This window comes from Alternaria viburni (genome assembly GCF_023758015.1).
Source record: "Alternaria viburni strain BMP 2772 chromosome Unknown scaffold_6, whole genome shotgun sequence".
NCBI lineage: Eukaryota > Fungi > Ascomycota > Dothideomycetes > Pleosporales > Pleosporaceae > Alternaria > Alternaria viburni.
In genome coordinates this window covers 1,015,747-1,033,060 of record NW_026055775.1, presented here as the reverse complement: position 1 = coordinate 1,033,060, position 17,314 = coordinate 1,015,747, and the positions used below count along the sequence as shown (strand labels likewise).

General features: G+C 54.3%; 9 protein-coding genes across 9 annotated transcripts; 4 read left to right on the top strand and 5 right to left on the bottom strand.

Moving 5' to 3' along the window:
• Nucleotides 1-153: 153 nt before the first annotated feature.
• On the top strand, nucleotides 154-1,740 carry J4E79_003803 (uncharacterized protein; the record flags this gene model as incomplete). The annotated part of the gene is made up of 1 exon (XM_049352694.1): nucleotides 154-1,740. The coding sequence occupies one exon, from the start codon at nucleotides 154-156 to the stop codon at nucleotides 1,738-1,740; it is 1,587 nt and encodes a 528-aa protein (XP_049213073.1).
• A 34-nt stretch (nucleotides 1,741-1,774) lies between these two features.
• Nucleotides 1,775-2,973, bottom strand: J4E79_003802 (uncharacterized protein; the record flags this gene model as incomplete). Its single annotated transcript, XM_049352693.1, has 4 exons — nucleotides 1,775-2,008; nucleotides 2,068-2,187; nucleotides 2,250-2,698; nucleotides 2,763-2,973. The coding sequence occupies 4 exons, from the start codon at nucleotides 2,971-2,973 to the stop codon at nucleotides 1,775-1,777; spliced, it is 1,014 nt and encodes a 337-aa protein (XP_049213072.1).
• Nucleotides 2,974-3,215: 242 nt separating this feature from the next.
• On the top strand, nucleotides 3,216-4,953 carry J4E79_003801 (uncharacterized protein; the record flags this gene model as incomplete). Its single annotated transcript, XM_049352692.1, has 5 exons — nucleotides 3,216-3,601; nucleotides 3,659-3,929; nucleotides 3,996-4,070; nucleotides 4,124-4,552; nucleotides 4,618-4,953. 5 exons carry the CDS (start codon nucleotides 3,216-3,218, stop codon nucleotides 4,951-4,953), a joined length of 1,497 nt encoding a protein of 498 aa, XP_049213071.1.
• A 147-nt stretch (nucleotides 4,954-5,100) lies between these two features.
• On the bottom strand, nucleotides 5,101-5,991 carry J4E79_003800 (uncharacterized protein; the record flags this gene model as incomplete). Its single annotated transcript, XM_049352691.1, has 2 exons — nucleotides 5,101-5,541; nucleotides 5,620-5,991. 2 exons carry the CDS (start codon nucleotides 5,989-5,991, stop codon nucleotides 5,101-5,103), a joined length of 813 nt encoding a protein of 270 aa, XP_049213070.1.
• A 668-nt stretch (nucleotides 5,992-6,659) lies between these two features.
• On the bottom strand, nucleotides 6,660-9,589 carry J4E79_003799 (uncharacterized protein; the record flags this gene model as incomplete). Its single annotated transcript, XM_049352690.1, has 3 exons — nucleotides 6,660-6,701; nucleotides 6,770-9,008; nucleotides 9,057-9,589. 3 exons carry the CDS (start codon nucleotides 9,587-9,589, stop codon nucleotides 6,660-6,662), a joined length of 2,814 nt encoding a protein of 937 aa, XP_049213069.1.
• Nucleotides 9,590-10,569: 980 nt separating this feature from the next.
• Nucleotides 10,570-11,464, top strand: J4E79_003798 (uncharacterized protein; the record flags this gene model as incomplete). The annotated part of the gene is made up of 5 exons (XM_049352689.1): nucleotides 10,570-10,609; nucleotides 10,668-10,694; nucleotides 10,752-10,831; nucleotides 10,882-10,937; nucleotides 11,047-11,464. 5 exons carry the CDS (start codon nucleotides 10,570-10,572, stop codon nucleotides 11,462-11,464), a joined length of 621 nt encoding a protein of 206 aa, XP_049213068.1.
• A 1,104-nt stretch (nucleotides 11,465-12,568) lies between these two features.
• On the top strand, nucleotides 12,569-12,838 carry J4E79_003797 (uncharacterized protein; the record flags this gene model as incomplete). The annotated part of the gene is made up of 1 exon (XM_049352688.1): nucleotides 12,569-12,838. The coding sequence occupies one exon, from the start codon at nucleotides 12,569-12,571 to the stop codon at nucleotides 12,836-12,838; it is 270 nt and encodes an 89-aa protein (XP_049213067.1).
• A 1,254-nt stretch (nucleotides 12,839-14,092) lies between these two features.
• On the bottom strand, nucleotides 14,093-14,641 carry J4E79_003796 (uncharacterized protein; the record flags this gene model as incomplete). Its single annotated transcript, XM_049352687.1, has 1 exon — nucleotides 14,093-14,641. The coding sequence occupies one exon, from the start codon at nucleotides 14,639-14,641 to the stop codon at nucleotides 14,093-14,095; it is 549 nt and encodes a 182-aa protein (XP_049213066.1).
• Nucleotides 14,642-15,790: 1,149 nt separating this feature from the next.
• Nucleotides 15,791-16,658, bottom strand: J4E79_003795 (uncharacterized protein; the record flags this gene model as incomplete). The annotated part of the gene is made up of 2 exons (XM_049352686.1): nucleotides 15,791-16,385; nucleotides 16,450-16,658. 2 exons carry the CDS (start codon nucleotides 16,656-16,658, stop codon nucleotides 15,791-15,793), a joined length of 804 nt encoding a protein of 267 aa, XP_049213065.1.
• Nucleotides 16,659-17,314: the final 656 nt, after the last annotated feature.

Sequence of the window (17,314 nt, the reverse complement as noted above, 5' to 3'; positions counted from 1 at the left end):
AGCGACAGAGTTTGGGCGCACGAAGAGGTGGAATGGCGCAATGGCAGGCTTGGATAGCATCTTCAGCACGCAATGCCGCCAATGTCTCCGCAGCCCTGTGGACCCTGGCACGCTTGCACCCCATGCACCCGCTCGGACCACCTCTAGTCGCGCATGCCATCATTCACCATCACGAGCCTCGCATCGCGAACTACCACTCGACCGGCACCGCTGCCACTATGCCCAACACCCGCTGCCGTGGCCGCCGACACGATGGCCTCTCCACCCTCGCCCGCCTCGCCCACCAGCAGCGCTGCATCTAGGACGTCGCTGGACCAGGACCACGCCCAGTCGCTCACGCTCGAGCATCTCGTCAAGCACTTTGTCGCCGCCAAACGCTCCCTCAACACCCAGACGGTCCTATGGCGCGCCACCGACATCGTCAACACCGCACGTGACCTGCTCGAAGAGAATGCAGTTGTTTCCGCCAAGAACACGTCCATCCGCAACCTCGTCGAGCAGCAGGTGGATGCCCTGGAAGCTGTCCGCCGCGGCGTAGACGTGGTCGAGTCGGAAGTTCAGGCCGAGTTCAAGCAGCTGCTCCACGACGTCGACGCCTCCTTTGCCGGTGTCAACTCTACCCTCGCCGTTCTGCGCGACACGCCCATTGAAGGCGCCCTGCAGCCTCCGGGCACTCCCCAGAAGCATCTCTACGACTTCATCGACAGCGCCACCGTCTCCAACCTGCAGTCCACACTGCGCGCCTGCATAGACCGCTACAACGATGCCCATGCCACGCTCGACGAGAGCTCCCATGTCTTCGACACTTGTCTGGACAACCTCTACTCCTCCATCGAGAACGTGCCCATGACACCCGTGTCCACGTCCACCCCGAGTCCTATACCCAGCCTATACCATAATCTTGAGGGCCACGCAAAAGAGGCTGCGCAGGCATTCCAGTCGCTTGTCCAGCACTACGACCTGTGCATAACAGCCTTGCGCCATACAGAAGGAGGTTCCGCTGCTGCAACCCAAGCGACGGGAGATGCGCCAGTCCACTCCGAGGATAATGGCGCCGCGCCTCCCGAGCCCATGAGCGAAGAAGAGCGCCGCGACATGCTCAATGTCCTGCAAAAGGACGCGCAGGAGGTGGAAGACGTCGTGACCGAGATCCAGGAACGGGGCTCTGAGATGACCTTCCTTCTGGGCCAGATCGAGAACCACATCCGCCACGTCCGCAGCGAGTCGTCAGCCCTGTCCAAGATACTCGAGATGATGTCGCAAATCACTGGCCAAGTCAAAGAGCACATTGTGACCTCACGCTCCTTCTATGCCTCATGGCTAGAAGACACACGCCCTAGCCTGCTCAGCGGCATCGACGAGTGGGAGAGCCAGCGTGACTTCTTCGAACGGTTCGACCTTGCCTACGCCGAGCTCCTCGTTGAGGTGTCGTCACGACGGAGGCGGCATGAGAAGGCGAAACGCAAGGCCGAGGAAGCGCAAAAGGAGCTAGACAGGATACGCCTTGAGGATGAACGTGCAAGGGAGCAGTTTACCGTGGCCCAGGGTGACTTCTTACCCTTGGATATCTGGCCGGGTCTGAGGGATCCGCCGCGACAGTACGAGGTCAGAATTGTACCCGCTAGTGTAGAGGGTGAGCAAGACGACAATGACCAGGAAATATACGGTGGCCAGAGTATACCTCAACTAGGGAGGACCGTTGTTGAAAGGGCGCTCACGCGAGTTAAGCGACGAATGTAATTGACTGGTATCATATATACTGGCTATATAGCCCTCACGTCGGCTTTCGTCCGTGAGTAAAGTAGAAGCGGATATACATATGCACATCCTTCCTCCTGATATCCGCGACTACCTTGGCAATCATGACGCGGCACTCGGACTCACTCCAGCCCATGACCTTGCCCAAGAGACCGAGAGTGTAAGGCTCGATGCCCATGGACATGTGCTCGCGCTGGTAGCGGCCGATTTCCTTCATTTTCGCGTCCTTGGCCCAAGGGCCGATAGGGATCTACAGGCACCGCATTAGCCTCGTAAACGGCATAGTGTAGGGGAAGAGGGTAGACATACCTTGATGAGCTTCTCGTGAACATCGATGAACCCTGCATCCGTCATCCGCTGCTTCAGGCTATCCCCGGCCGTGATGTCCCTTCCCCACGTTTTAGCGGCAGCGTGGCACAACTCCTGCCACTAGAGGTAGAGGTACAAAGTCAGCTCATGTCTCACATGCACTTGGTACAGTCAAAACTTACCTTGAGCATGTCGGTAGCCAGCTCCATGGTCCCATCGTCACACTCACACAACGCAAGCGGCTCCTGGAATTCCACCCAACCGCCGGGCTTGGTATGCGTGTATGTCTGTCGCACCAGCTTGTCCCAGTCGGAGATGCTGCCAGACATGGTTCGGCAGTGGATAAAGTCAAAGGCCTCGTCGGGACTGTAGACCCATTCCGACTCGGCATCGTCAATGTAGAACTTGACGTTGGGCGGCACCCACGTTGGCTGGATGGGACTGAGATCAGTGCCTATGACCTGTGCTCCTGGGTGCTCATCGGCGAAGTCTATGGCCCAGATGCCGGTGCCGGTGCCGATGTCGAGCACGCGCTGGGGCGCAGGCGGGATGGGTGCATCGTAGAGCTTGCCGCCTAGGATGAGCAGGAAAATGTGGTGGAGGAGATCGAGGCGGTCTTGCTCCTGCTCGTCTACAGAGGTAGAAGTACAAAGTCAGCATTGGTCTCACATGCACTTCGTACACTTAGAACTGACCGTTCGGTAAAATGTACGAGCCGGACCGGTAGCCGTGGTATCGCCGCCCATTGGAGTATTCATAATTGAGGATAGTCGATGCGATGGACGTGGATGCCGTGGATTCGCCGCCGAATGCCGAATCGCTATCGCTGTTGTTGGCCGTGTCGACGTCGAGATGCAGGACGGATTGCAGGTTGCCCTCGGCTGTTGGATCCTGCGGGGCTGACATGCTGTGTTCCAGTTCTTTTCCAAGAGCGTTTGCACTCGCGGGGTCAGGCCTCGCCTTATATCTTCCACCTCTCTACTTTCGTCGGCCATGCCGTAGGATCCAGGATGCCGGGTCAAACGCACCCCATTCCATAATCAGTCTGCAAACACCACATGCCTTAGCGACATGTAGGAGCGCACTCTGCTCTCTAAAGAGCGCGTCGCCGCCTGATCGGTCTCTTGCCTTTCTGACATCCAGCCGTCATGTCTCTTCCCGCTCTGTGTCTGCTGGCGTACTTTGTGTACCTCCTCGCACGTGTCTTTTACCGCCTATATTGCCATCCACTATCCCGCTTTCCTGGCCCCAGGATCGCGGCAGCCACAAGCTGGTACGAGGGCTACTACGAGATCGTCCACAAGGGACAGTACTCGAAGCAAATCTCCAAGCTCCACGATATCTTTGGCCCTATTGTAAGAGTGACGCCTGATGAACTGCACATACGAGACCCATACTTTTACGACCAAGTCTACGCCAAGAACGTCCACCTCGACAAGGAGGGTTGGGACAAGAGGTTTGGGTGTGCAGGCGGCCTGCTGCCGACCGTTAACGCGGAGCAGCACAAGCGACGCCGTGCTGCGTTGGCTCCCATGTAGGTGCATCAACATGTAGTGCAAGGCACCTCGGCACGATTAACGCCTGTTGTCAGGTTCTCACGCCGCTCGATACTCGACTTCATACACATCATCCACCGCCATGTCGACACCCTCTCCGTGCGCATGCAAGAGTTTGAGGCTCATGCAGAGCCGCTTAACCTATCCCATGCCTTCCCCGCCCTGACAGGCGACATCATCATGGACTACTTCTTCGGCTTCAACTACAACCAGCTCAAGCATCCTGAATTCGAGTCATTCCATGATGCATTTATTCGGGTTGGCGGTGTGGGTCACATCGCCACGCAGTTTCCCATGATACTTCCCGTGGGTTATATTTAGATCATTCAAGATGTGCACCAGTCACACGTGGAACTGACATGGTTTTTGCAGATTCTCGATTGTATCCCTGACCGTATCAGCGGCTGGCTGCAGCCAGCAGTGAAGCCAGTGCTCAAGTTCAAGCAGGTATGCGGCACAGCTCTGCATCTATACCGTGTTGAGTCTAACATGCGAGTCAGGATAACCGGAATCACATCGCGCGCACCCTGAAGGGCGAAGACATCAAATCCAACGATGCGAAGAAGACCATCTTCCAAGAAATCGTCGCCTCTAGGCTACCTGACTCTGACAAAACACAGAAGCGTCTCGAGGATGAAGCGCAAATCATCATCGGGGGCGGCGTAGAGACAACCGCCTTCTCCCTCTCCACAGCCGCGTTCCACATCATCAGCACCCCACGCATCTACGAGCGCCTCCACAAAGAGCTCGTAGAAGCTTTTCCCAACAGAGACGACTTAGATTTGGCCCCACTGGAGAAGATGCCATATTTCAAAGCCATCATCATGGAAACCGCGCGCATGTCATACGGCTTGAGTGCCCGAAATCCCAGGACACACAAGACGCCTTTGCAGTACAAGGAGTGGGTTATTCCCGCAAATACTTGCATAGTAAGTCATTACCCTACTCAATGATCCATCTCCCCATCGCATCCAAACTAACCCCACACCCACAGTCCATGACCATCCCCGAAGTCTCCCACGACGAAACTCTGTTCCCTTCTTCCCGCACCTTCATCCCGGAGCGCTGGCTCAACGATCCCAAGACCGCCGATGGCATTCCACTGGAGCGCTTCATGGTTTCTTTTGGTCGCGGTACGCGCAATTGTCTTGGTATCAATCTGGCATATGTGGAGCTGTACCTCACGCTGGGCATGCTGTTCAGGAATTACAAGTTTGAGCTTCATGAGAGTGATGTAAGCGATGTGGAGTTGGGCCATGATTTCTTCATTCCGGTTGCGAAGCTGGATAGTAAGGGTTTGAGGCTTTTGGTTAGGAGCACGGAGGATTGAGTTTTCTTACTTGCGACCAGTGGAGTTAATCATGTGGACTCACTCTGACGGACCATTTTGATAGGTCATCTTGAGGACATCATTCCAATACAAGATATCCAAGTGATGTAGCCCCCAGGCTCATACATCCAATCACCCAACCAAAACTCACATCAGCATGCCCCCACCATCCGTCCTAACCATCGTCCCATCAACATTGTAATCCCTCAACAACCCCAAAAATGTCTCCGCCACATCCTCCGGCCTCCCCACCCTCTCCGTCGCCATCCTACTCTCCATGCCCCGCATAATCTCCTGCTTCCTCTCCTCACCGTGATGATCCCACATCTCTGTATCCACCGCGCCCGGGCTCACGCCATTAACGCGAATGGGCTTCATATCGAGAGCCAGGTTACGCACCATGGAGTGCAGTCCGCCAGCATACGCACCAATAACGCTCCAGTTGGGAATTGGCTTTTCGGACACAGCGCCTGTGGTGATGGTGTAGGAGGATTTGTAGCTTTGAACGAGGTACTGTGGAAGGTGTTTTGCGAGGAGGAGGGGCGCGAAGAAGCGGATTTGGCCGGCTGCGAGGATATTTTGCATCGTCTGGAGATGTCGTTAGTCATGCCATATACACCCGATACGGAGATGTAAGAAGAGGATTAATAAAAGACATCAACACACCATATCTCCCAACTTAATATCCGCCAACTTATCCCCCGCAGTAAAAACAACATGATCCAACTTGCTCTCCGGCATGCTCTCCACCGTCTTCTCCAACAGCGTCTTCAGCTCTTCTTCTAGCGTCTCTGGCTTGCCTAAGTCGACAGCAAGACCCCTGATGCGCGGGTTTTTGGTATCGGCGGCAGAGGGATACGCGGTTTTGAGTTTGGATACGGCGGCATCGATGCGAGATGGGTTGGAGGAGCTGATGGTTACTAGAGCGCCGTTTTCGAGACAGGCTTCTGCGACGCTGTAGCCGAGGCCGGATGTACCGCCGATCACGAGGATGCGCGAGCTGGTAAGTTTATTGGTGTAGCGTTTTTGGTCGGTCATGGTTTGGATGGTTGAGTGTGTGTGTGGGTATATGGGGAGAGTGTAGGTAGTATGCGGGTTGTTTGGTTGTTGGTCGCACGATCGGTCTTTGCTGTGATGAGTTTTGAGGTAGTACAGGTCGATGAAGATAGAGAGCTGTGTATTACACTATTCCCCACATTAGCAGCATCGTTAGTGGTATATATACGCAGATCTCCAAAGCTACCCACAACGGCACTTGCATCATTGTACCCGACGTCTAGTTGCCGTTGTTATCTCCGTGATGAACGAATCGTCTTGCTAGCTTCTAAGCATATAGCGTCGTTTCTCCACCCATTTTACCTCTGCTCGACGTCATTGAGGAAAGGTACAAACGTGCCCGTCAATTTCTTGCATGGAGATGAACGGAGATAAGGTCATATGTATATGCGGGTACAGCCGTCATGCATTACATCATCACAAATGGGTAACGAAAAGTGAGCATTGACTTGATTATTCATTTCAACGTGCGCTGTATGAGGTATCGTGACCTCGATCAAGACGGCTCAGTAAGCCGCGCTGGTTGGGGAGCTACTAAGCTGACGCAGCTCTGTAGTGTGAGCACCAAGCGTGCGTGCATGTTCATCAAGTCTCTCCGAGACCTGAACAGGTTCGATACTGCTTCTCTTACGGTATCGTTCGATAGCCGATCATAGTGTCGTCCACATGGTGTTGATCTGTTTTCGCTTGACCTGGAGTGCTGGTTAGTACGCCATGTAACACAACAATGCACACAAAAGTATAGAGAGGGTTGACTCACCAAAGGGGCAACGAACAAGACTCCGACAAACAGTCCAACAACGGTCATAAGCATAGAAATCTTGTTGAAGCCCTTGCCCAGGATATCGAACGAGAAACTGGGTGCAACTCGTGTTCCGAAGATATCCAAGCCATAGGCAAAGACCAGACTAGTACTCTCAATTCCGCTCTCGCTTGTGATAATATCTTCGATACCCAAGACTTCGTACTTGTGGGTAAGGTGCCACTTCGGGTCGAAGTTGATGAGGGGTGTGTACTTGACCAGACCTTCAGACGCTTCCTGCGCAGTAGGCTCACGACCGACGGGTCGGCGAGGATCAATCACCATGCGTGGAATTCCAACTATAGCGTTGAGTGCGGGTAAAGTGACGAGGAGCTCACGACTGGTGATGCCCTGTCTAGTCTGTGTGACACTCATGTGTGTAATCTCTGCTGGTACTTGATAGCTCTGCGATAGTACATAGGGCTTCGCAGCATCGCCGTTCGAACCCGAAGGTTTCACGGTAGAAGAGTTAGACGAAGCACCCAATGGACCCCTGTCGTCGGGAAGGGGGGATTCGTAAAGGTCAGAGACGACGAGCTGATAGCCGCGAGAAGAAGCGCCAGATGCAGCATCGATAGTTAGCGCATACGCGAACCAGTTCTCTGAGATAGTGGCTGGAATGGGTCGTGTGGTATCGACATCGTTGTGTGACATAGTATGTAGTACTTGCCCAGATGCAGAATCAAGCAGATAGACGGACGCGGATCGTGCGGACTCTACCACTGTTGTCACTAGGACGAGGTTTGGGTTCAGGTACTTGTACAGTACCCTCCTGTCACCTAGTACTTTGCCGATTGAGGCAACAGGGTCCTTGATCGGGCGAGCGACATAGCTGGCAATCTTCTCCTCGACAGGTGGTGTGAAGCTCCATACTGGTTCGGAACCAGGTCGGCTTTCCAGGTATCCTTTTAGAGTGCCGTCAACCATGGTAAATGAAATAAGGCTTTGCCCCTCAGCAACTAGCGAAGGCTCAAGATTGATCTTGTCGGAAGTAATGAGGCCACCAGTTGTCGAATTGATGAACATTGACCCCTGGAAGCTAGTGTCTTTTACTTCAACATAGCCGCTGTGAGCCTTGAGAGTCGGGTGTTGGAAGCTTGTGTCGGGCGCGAACTGGCCAAGGTCCACGTTCCACATAACTTTGCCTCGTGAACCAACATCGAGGGCAGCAAGGCGACCCGCTTTAGTGGCGACGACAACAAGCTTGTGGAAACCAAAAGTGTCTTGTTGGATATCGTCGACTGTTGTTTCCTTTGTCTTGCCGAGCACACTACTCAAGAGGCGCTGGGGAATGCTCTGTGCCCACGCCGGGAAGTATTGCAGATCCTGGAGGTGCCTCTGCACACGGTGGATGTAAGCGGAGACAGGGTTGCGATGGCTTTCGTCGGCAAGTGCTTGTGCCAGGGCCTCCTGTTCGGGCAAACCGGCCCAGACTGCGGAGACTGCGCCAGACAAGAATTCGGGCCGGGTCCAAGCCACTTCATCGTTTCGCAGGAGTGCCCACTGTCCGTTGGAGTACAGGACGGCCGATCGCACAGCGCTAGCGGCTCCTGACTTCACAACAACTTCAGATTGGCCATGCACAGGGAAGGCGCCCGCAAGTGCCGGAGAGCCTTTGACAGTCCAGCGACCCAAGACACCGTGCGAGACTGAAGAGAATACGGTCACTTCATCTTCGGTTACCCTCGTGAAGTAAACGTTCGCATCGGATGTGCTTGTAGTAAAGGTTCCCTTGGTCCTCAGCTCTGGGAGGCTGTAGGCTTTTGAGACGGTTTGCTTGTTGAGGTCGACGTGGTAGACTTCAGCAGAATGGCCGATGGCAGTCTGGTACTCGACGAGGAAGTGGGCGAGCGAATTGATGTGGTTGGGAGCATGGAGAAGGATGTTCTCGATGACTTCGTCCCCTGGCGTGTTGAAGGTCGACACAGCCTTGGTTCCGATTATGTTGACTTTCAGCACCTTGTTCGCCTTGTCGGTCCAAGCCAATAGTGGGGCAGCCGTGTTGGCTCCGGCGAAGAGGATACGGTCGCGCGAGGAGATCTCAGTGTCCGAGTTGAGGGTGTACTGGTCGAGCTTCTTTCCTGTGATGGGATTGAGAGACGTGACTCGGAGCTTGGAGCCTCCGAGCATGGGCGTGTGGAGGGCGATGTAGTAGATGGTTGTCGGCGAGGTCGAGACCTGGAAAGGCGTGTCTCCGCTGCGGCCTGTCAGTGTTTGTCACATTGCCATTGATTGATGTAGCCACCTCGTGTCCTCGTATGTCCACTTGACGCGCCCGGTCTTGCCGTCAAGCCTCTTGACACTGTTGCTGCCATCGGTAGCAAGGACAATGGCGTCTTTGGCCGCGCTGATGGTCATGCCATCTTCCTGCTCCAGTATCTCCAGATCCTCGACTGCAGCCCCGCCGAGGCTGGTGTCCCACACGAGACGGCCGTCGGAAGCGCTCCAGGACGTGACGCGGTCTCCGACGGCGCTGATTACCGTGTCCTGCTCGTTGCCTGAACGCAAATGTCCGCGGTGGCCGGGCTGCGAGGCCAGGTGCTGCCGCCAGACGAGGGCGCCATCCTTGGGGTTGATGGCGCCGATGGTCTGGTTCTGGGATATCGAGTACAGGAGCGATGCCTTGGAGCCCGCATAGGGCTTCTGGAAGAAGGTGGCCTCTGGGGCAGGAAGGCCTAGCAGGGCATAGTGGAAATCAATGTGGAAGGCATCGTCCTCGAAGATGGCCGCAGCCGGCGCGAGACATGCTGCGATGGCGACAGCAGCACTAAAACGCATGGTCGGGTGGAATTGGAGCTTGTCGTCGGCGTCGTCGTCGTTCGGCTCCCATGCGCCCTGTGTCGGCTGCCCTCACACGTCTGCAGTGCCAGGGCGCACGTGCCCGGCCTGCTCCAGATCACGGGACCCTTATTGGATGCCCTGCTCCTTATAACCCCAACCGCCAGCCCAGGCTCTTCACGACTCAGTTCAGGCGGCGTCGGGGAAGCGGGAGGCTCTCCATGGGCGATTATTACGTCGACAGGATGCTTGCTCGACAGCCTTGCGAACCCTTCTTGTGCACGACTCGACCAAAGGCCACGCTATCATAGATTGGAGCTTGTCCCGGCGCCCTGGCTTTGTTTCGCGACTGGCCGCGACGACCTCGTCTCCCTCTCTCTCGCAGCATCTCGGCGCTTTGTTTTTTGGCATAATTACGGGCTGTACGGGCTGCACCCCAGAGCCGAACACCTGGCATATCTCCTGCTAAGCCCTACCAAGTCTACTGCATGCATGTGCCTTTCTTCGCTACCTCTTTGTCGCTGCTTGCTCCCTGATTATCGCGACGCCGTTCCCTTCTCCCACCTCGACCTTCACGTGACGGAAAAATCTTCCCCAGCCCCCAACCTCGGCGCGTCAAACAGGTGCGTTACACAAACTTGCCCCGCGCATGCATGCAGTCGCTTTGCCTCTGTGGCTCGTCGCCTGCTGCATTCGAGGCTGCTTTTGTCTGATTGGACGTGGCTTGGTTTGGAAATCGATGCGCTGACGAGTGTGGTTGGCCCAGAGCGCAGTACGACGCGCACCGCCGATTCAGCCCTCTGGTACAGACCGACGCAGTGTCCAGGCAGCACGACGAGTCGACTTCCTTAGCCTTTACTAGACGGCGGCGGCTTTGAGCCGCTCATCCCTCTGTGGCACCCACCGCCACAGGAGGCGAGGAGCACTTCTCGTCAATAACCTCCTGGCCTCGCTGCAAGCTGCCCACGCAAATCTGAAGCATGTCGCAACGGGAGTACCACATAGTCGTCCTAGGTTCTGGTAAGCTAGTTAGACACCGTCAGCAACTAGGTCACAACTGACGAGAGTGGCGCCTTAGGTGGAGTCGGGAAGAGCTGCCTAACAGGTAAGGTTACCGCCTCGAGTACTCGCCAACACCACAGCAGCGCTGACTTGTCCACAGCGCAATTCGTGCAGAATGTATGGATAGAGAGTTACGATCCTACCATTGAAGATTCATACCGAAAGGTGCTTGATGTTGACGTGAGTGTGCTTCGACCCTCCTGCACTACCCTGTTGCTGACCCGCTGAAGGGCCGTCATGTCATTCTGGAGATCCTGGACACTGCAGGCACCGAACAGTTCAGTGAGTATCTACAGCCGCCCATGCACACGCGACCCATGACTAACCATAAGTAGCTGCTATGAGGTAATACACCATTCGAGTCCCATGCCAGCTCACGACTTACACCCCCATAGGGAACTGTATATGAAAACCGGTCAAGGGTTCCTTCTCGTCTTCAGCATAACATCGGCATCGTCGTTCTGGGAACTGGCAGAGCTTCGGGAGCAAATACGACGAATAAAGGAAGATAGCAACGTTCCCATGGTCCTCATCGGCAACAAGTCAGATCTAGAAGAAGACCGAGCAGTGCCACGCCCACGCGCCTTTGCAATTTCCCGTGAGTGGAACATACCGTACTTTGAAACCAGTGCTCGGAGAAGAGCCAATGTGGATGAAGCCTTTGTCGACCTCTGCAGGCAAATCATCCGCAAAGATCAACAGGAACGGCAGCGCATGGCCCCACCCGATTCACCGAGACCTGGCCCAAGGTCGCGGACGCATACTGGAAGGCCTAAGCGCCGGGGACACCGACCGCATTGTACCATCCTTTAAGTTACGATACCCAACGACGGACGACTGCACGAGTGGCAGTGGGCTTGCTGGTACAGGCGCTGTCACGATTCCCTTCGCATCGCTCGTTCCAAGTTTCTCGGTTTAGACTTTTGGTACCATAGAGGTATTAGATCATCCGCTCACAGCGGCAATTAATCCCCTTTTTCATACGGTTGAATCCATGACGCTTGTGTGCCCGTATCTGCGATCGTCTTTGCATGTTTGCTGGTGGGTGTTGGATGTCTCGTACGCAGACGTAGCATGTGTCCACAACATGTAGTCAAGCAAGGCACGGGAAGAAGATCTGTCCTTACAGCTACCCCCACTTGGCGGATCTGCCAGGTCACTGGATCCGGGTGGAGACATCTCGATGAGGACTACGTATGACGTGTTGGCTGTCAGTACATGGCAACATGTCTGCTTCCAGGCCACAGTATGCAGCACCGCCAGCGGAGTAGACTCCTCGGGAACAAGCACCTTCCGGAACCGACCCCCTCGGATCTCAGCTGGCCCTGCATTCGTGCGGCTGCCGCCTATCCTCGGGCTGAAACAGGAGCGCGTGACAGCTTAAGTGTGGCTTCTTTGCGGCAAGCGTTTGCGTGCTTTGTTGGGCTGCTGTCTTGAAGCAAGCCGCGGTACACGATCTGACGTCACCGGCGGGGCAATAGAGGGGCATCATTCAGGCACGCAGCGAATGCCAGATGATTGTCCATTCGCCCATGACGCGATTTGCATGATAATCCACGATCGACAGCGGAATTTTCAAAAAGTGCCACTCTCTTGCGTGGGTTTGTGCATTGCATGTGATGGTTCGTGGCTGCGGGTACCCCATCGCGCTTGCGTGGTCTGGCCCTCCTTCCATGGGCCCTCCTGTGTGACGTCACTTACCACCGGAAACAGTGACGTATGTTTGTTTGCACTCTGTTGGAGCCTAGCGCTCAGCCCTCAGCCCCTCACTAGCCTCCCTCACCTACCCCTCTTGCTCTACATAAATACCCTCACCCGTCTCCCTTTTGCTTCCTCCATCACACAACAAGCCTTCATCACCTCATCTAAACTACCACTTCTTCCAAACCAAACTCCTCAAACCCCAAACACTTCAAAATGTCTGCTCCCAACGCCAACACTCCCAACGAGGGCATCGTCGGCCAGGCCGTCAACTCTGTCAAGAACGCCGCCAACTACGTCGCCGAGACCGTCCAGGGCCAGTCCGCTGAGGCCAACAAGGAGGCCAACAAGCAGCAGGCTAAGGGCAACGTCCCTGGCCAGGACTCCATCACCGACCGTGCCTCCGGTGCCCTGAACGCTGCTTCCGACAAGATGAACCAGGAGAAGCACGAGGGCGCCGCTGAGGCCAACAAGCGCTCCATCTAAGTATTCAGTACTTGAGCACCGGTTCGACATTTCACTTCGGTATGTGGTCTACATCTGTCCTTCCTTGACACCTTTCTAACTATCACAAGGTTCAGAACGATACCACTATGGTTTGAGCGATGAGCACTGCGACTCTCGCCCGGTTCACGATAGCACCATGATTATGGATATGAGATACCAATAAAACCTTTAACTTTACAACCTCTTTGCCATGCCAATGTGTGATGATGATACAGGGAGACACCTGTGTGGACTTCTGCACCCAGCTGAAGCTCCAGTCCATCGCCCCTCATCGCTGCTGCTGGGCTTCACGTACCTTTCGGCGATGTCTTTCCAAGAATGATTATCGCACTCTGACTTCGATCATGTTTATTCACCGCTCAGTCATTGGCCACACGATCACACGGTCGCCCTGTGACACATCATCGTTCCTTAGTCCATGAGGTGTGCTCGTGTGAAACCAGGAACTTGAAAAGGCCCTCAACACATATACAATGTATCTCATTTCGACCATCTCGCATTTCAAGCTTTCAAGCATATAAATAGTCCTACACTGCCATATCTGGGCGATCATGAGTCAAAGCATGGATACATAGCGTGGTAGAGTCATTTCATGAGATTGTTCAATGATATTACCAGTGATACTGCTAACAAAACAAACGCATTACTCAAGACAACGCTTCGCGAAAAACAAAGGGTATCGAATGATCAGGGAAATGAGAAAGCCAAGTATGAAAAGAGCTCGCAGAGACCTCGTCTGTGTCATCTCCAACAACTCTTTCCTCATTACTCGTGGACGCTGTGGAACATGCAGTGGTGGTGGGGTTCGTGTGATACGTGGGCGGGGGCGTGGGTGTAGATACATTTGGTAGTGGCGCAGAAATACAACGCTGGTTTCGAGAAAGATGGTGCTGGTGTTTGCAACAGGCAGTGCAAGGAATCGTGGGAAGAGGAAGAAAACTTCTGGAGCAATCCGTTGGAGGATGTGTTGACCGTACGAGCGACGGAGGACGGGTTTCATCGGACATAGCTAGACTGGGAGACTTGGTCGTACCGTCCACGCTGGAACAAGCTCTTGATGTTGACGATTGTGGCCCCTAAGCAACCGTCTTGGGCGCATGAAGCCAGGACGCATCGTCGCCGTGTCCGTTGTCGAATTCAAAGCTGATCCGGAACCTCTGCGGAAAGCACATCTTGTCAGCACACCTCTCATTCCCAGTCCCTCACGTGAAGGGTTGGACAGGAGTAGGGGCTTTAGACGTGCATAGCGCCACGGCCAGTATGCGTAGTCCTTGCCTTGAAGTGTTTCCAGAACATGATACCGCCAATGACCGCAGAAATAAACCAAAGCAGCATGTTGGTCAAAAGCACCCACACCCCGTTCTTCATCCTGGTGATACCCTTGTTCCCCTCTGGGTTCTCACCGATGAACATCTTGCCGAAGATGCCAAACGCAACGAGATAGCACAAGAAGACCAGGGCATCAACAGCAAAGAAGAACCACGCCTTGATGAGCGGTAGCATGGCGAGGAGGGAGCAGAGCGCGCCGAGTGTGCCGCACACAACAGCCCACACCCATTTCGAGTCGACGTATTTCCCTTGCTTGCGCGCGTTGTCCAGGTCCACGGCGTAGAGTCCGATGACAGTGAGGCCCATGACGAATTGGAAGAAGCGCAGGACGAGGCGCAGGATGGTTGTTGGGGTGAGGGACGCGCCGAGCGAGGTTCCTAGGGTGGCTTTCTCGCCCCGGAGAGTGCTACGCGAGAGGAATTTGAAGCCCATAGCTGCTAGAACACTGAGCATCTTGCGTTAGCTGGGCTCGAGGACTTGGTCTATATGTGTGTGTGGTGTGAGACAGGTAGACAATGTCTTACCTATTGTAGATGCGATGCGCGACCTTGTAGAGTTTGTCGATTTAAACGTCGTGCGCAGATGTCTCTCTTCGATCTTCGGTGTTTCGCAGAGGATCTCGGTCGTTGGAGTAGTCGCAATGGATAGAGCGGGGAAGAAGAAATAGTTGTGAACCGCAGTGATTAAACAAAAGTCGTCTCTCGTACTGTGACCGAAACAACACCGATGCGCTGTAACTTGGGCGTGCTAAACCTCGTTGGCACACAAGGTTTCTTTTGGACCCTGGGAACTTCAGGGTCTTGACAATGTCACCGTTCCCTCTTCCTTCCAAGCGCGATGACGTCGGGGGTTGATCCTGGGGTGGGATGTGGCTTCCAGGGATTAATTAAATTTGTGCACGCGCTCTTTCGGTGCGAATTGGGAAGGATCGGCAAAGAGAAGGTGTGACAGCAAGGCTATTTGGAAAATATGCGATAAAAGGGGTATAGACGCTACTGGAACGATAGATAGGCAAGACGCGATAGAATGGAAGTACGAAGAGACTGTGCCGCGACTGTCAAAGCCGGCGGTGACGAGAATGAGACGTGGGAAGAACAAGATGCAACGCTGGAGACACATAGTTCGCCCCTCCATCGCATCTCTTTTAAACCATACCGTGAAGTACTTCGTGGCATCGAAAGCGTCAACCCATGCGTTCACGCCTGACCACACGTCCAGCGCGTTGTGAACGGGTGGTTCTGGTGACCCTGTTTGAGGCGCCGACGCTGACGTAGTGGAGCTTGAGTAGCGTTGCATCCAGGGCAGGGATGTTTCACAATGTGATTCGCTGGCAATACTCCAGCATCTGCATCATGAAACTTACCGTGAAGTCCGAGGTAACTTTGCTGTCGCAGGAAATGGCGTGCGACGAGCAACATTGGACTGTGTGATAGGTTGACAGTTTCGGCGCCTGGAAGCTATGTATTTCAAGACGTCTCTGCGGTGGCACAAGTACGGTATCTGTAGAAAGAGTAATATTGGTTTATTCGCGGGGTATTAATCACCCACGGTTTGTACTACGCTCACATACAGTCATCCAGCATACCAAAGACATAGGAATGTCTAAGGACTGGAGTACTTGTAACCATACTGCTCCTTGGCAGCCTTGATCTGCTCCATGAGCTTGTTCTCCTTCTCCGCAAACTCCTTGTCATCCTTCAACTTTTGCAAGTACGTGTCGTTTCCAAAGCCGCTCTTGCTTGGGATGTCCAAGCCGCGCTGAACTGCAGGTCGTGCCTGTATGCGCTCCAACCACTTCTTCACGTTCGGGAACGAATCGAGATCAATACCGGAGAAGCGTAGCATGTGGGCCCATCCAAAGCTGGCAATGTCTGCGATGCTGAACTTGTTGCCTACGAGATAATCGGTGTTGGCGAGGTGCGAGTCGAGGATGCCGACCAGACGTTCGGTCTCGCCTGTGTAACGCTGCATGGCATAGGGAATGCGTTCCTTGGCGAAGCGGTTGAAGTGGTTGGCCTGGCCTTGCATAGGGCCAAGGCCGCCATGTTGCCATGCCATCCATTGTTCTGCGCGCGAGACGTCGAGAGGGTCGCTGAAGCTGAACTTGTGTTCGGGGTCGTAGTGGCGCGTGAGGTACGTGAGGATTGAGAGACCTTCTTGGACAGCGAAGCCGCCCTGGTCGTGGTCGACGATTACACTATTTGTTGGTATCCAAGGTCAGTACGCGTCTCACGAGAAGTTCGTAGGGTGGCATTGCTTACGGGATGCGTCCATTGGGACCGAGCTTGGTGAACCAGGGCTCCTTCTGTGTGTTCTTCGAGATGTTGATGCTCTGCCATGTGTAGTCCTTTCCGTAGGCTTCCTTGAGCTCCTCGAGCAGAATGCTAGCCTTCCATCCATTGGGTGTGCCGAAGGTGAGCAGCTCGATGCCCTTGTCCGCCTTGAGTCCGGTGGGTTCGCCGTCAGCCATTTCGGGAAGTATGCGAAGTAGCGGTTGTGAGCTGTGGAAGTGCGATCGGAGAGGTTTGCGCGTTTGGGCGGGGAGACGTGTGAATTGTCGGAGTTGTGAGGAGATGGAGGGTCGTAGTAATGACATGAAGAGGGGTAACTTCAGCGCGTTATGGAGGGGTTATATGCGGCCAATGCATGTGGAGAGCTATTTCTTCCCAAGCTATTGCTTAGGAAGCATCCATGACGTCGTCCTCGTAATACTGACATTGCGCACGCGTGCGCATTGACATGATTGGTAAGTGATGAAATCTTCAAATTCGTCGGACAAGTATGAACGGGCGTAAAGTCCATGAGTCGCGTTCTCTGCTCAAGCTCGCGACGCGCTGTACCTTATCAGCATTATCTTGACTTGCGTGACTAAGCGGCTTCGCGATGCACCTGGGCATCGACCCAAGCCCAACATTGAATGTTTCGAGCCGAGATAATTCAGTCAAAATGGTCCCAACTTCCTAAGTACAAACTGGCACCTTGCAGTTGAAGGAATTTGTTCGTCATAGGAAGTCCAAGAAAATTCTGCATGGGATCTAGGCCTGCATCGATGGAATACCGTCGAAGCACCGAAGCATTGTGTTCTACTAGTTCCATGAGTGTTCCATCAACACAGAAACGCATTAA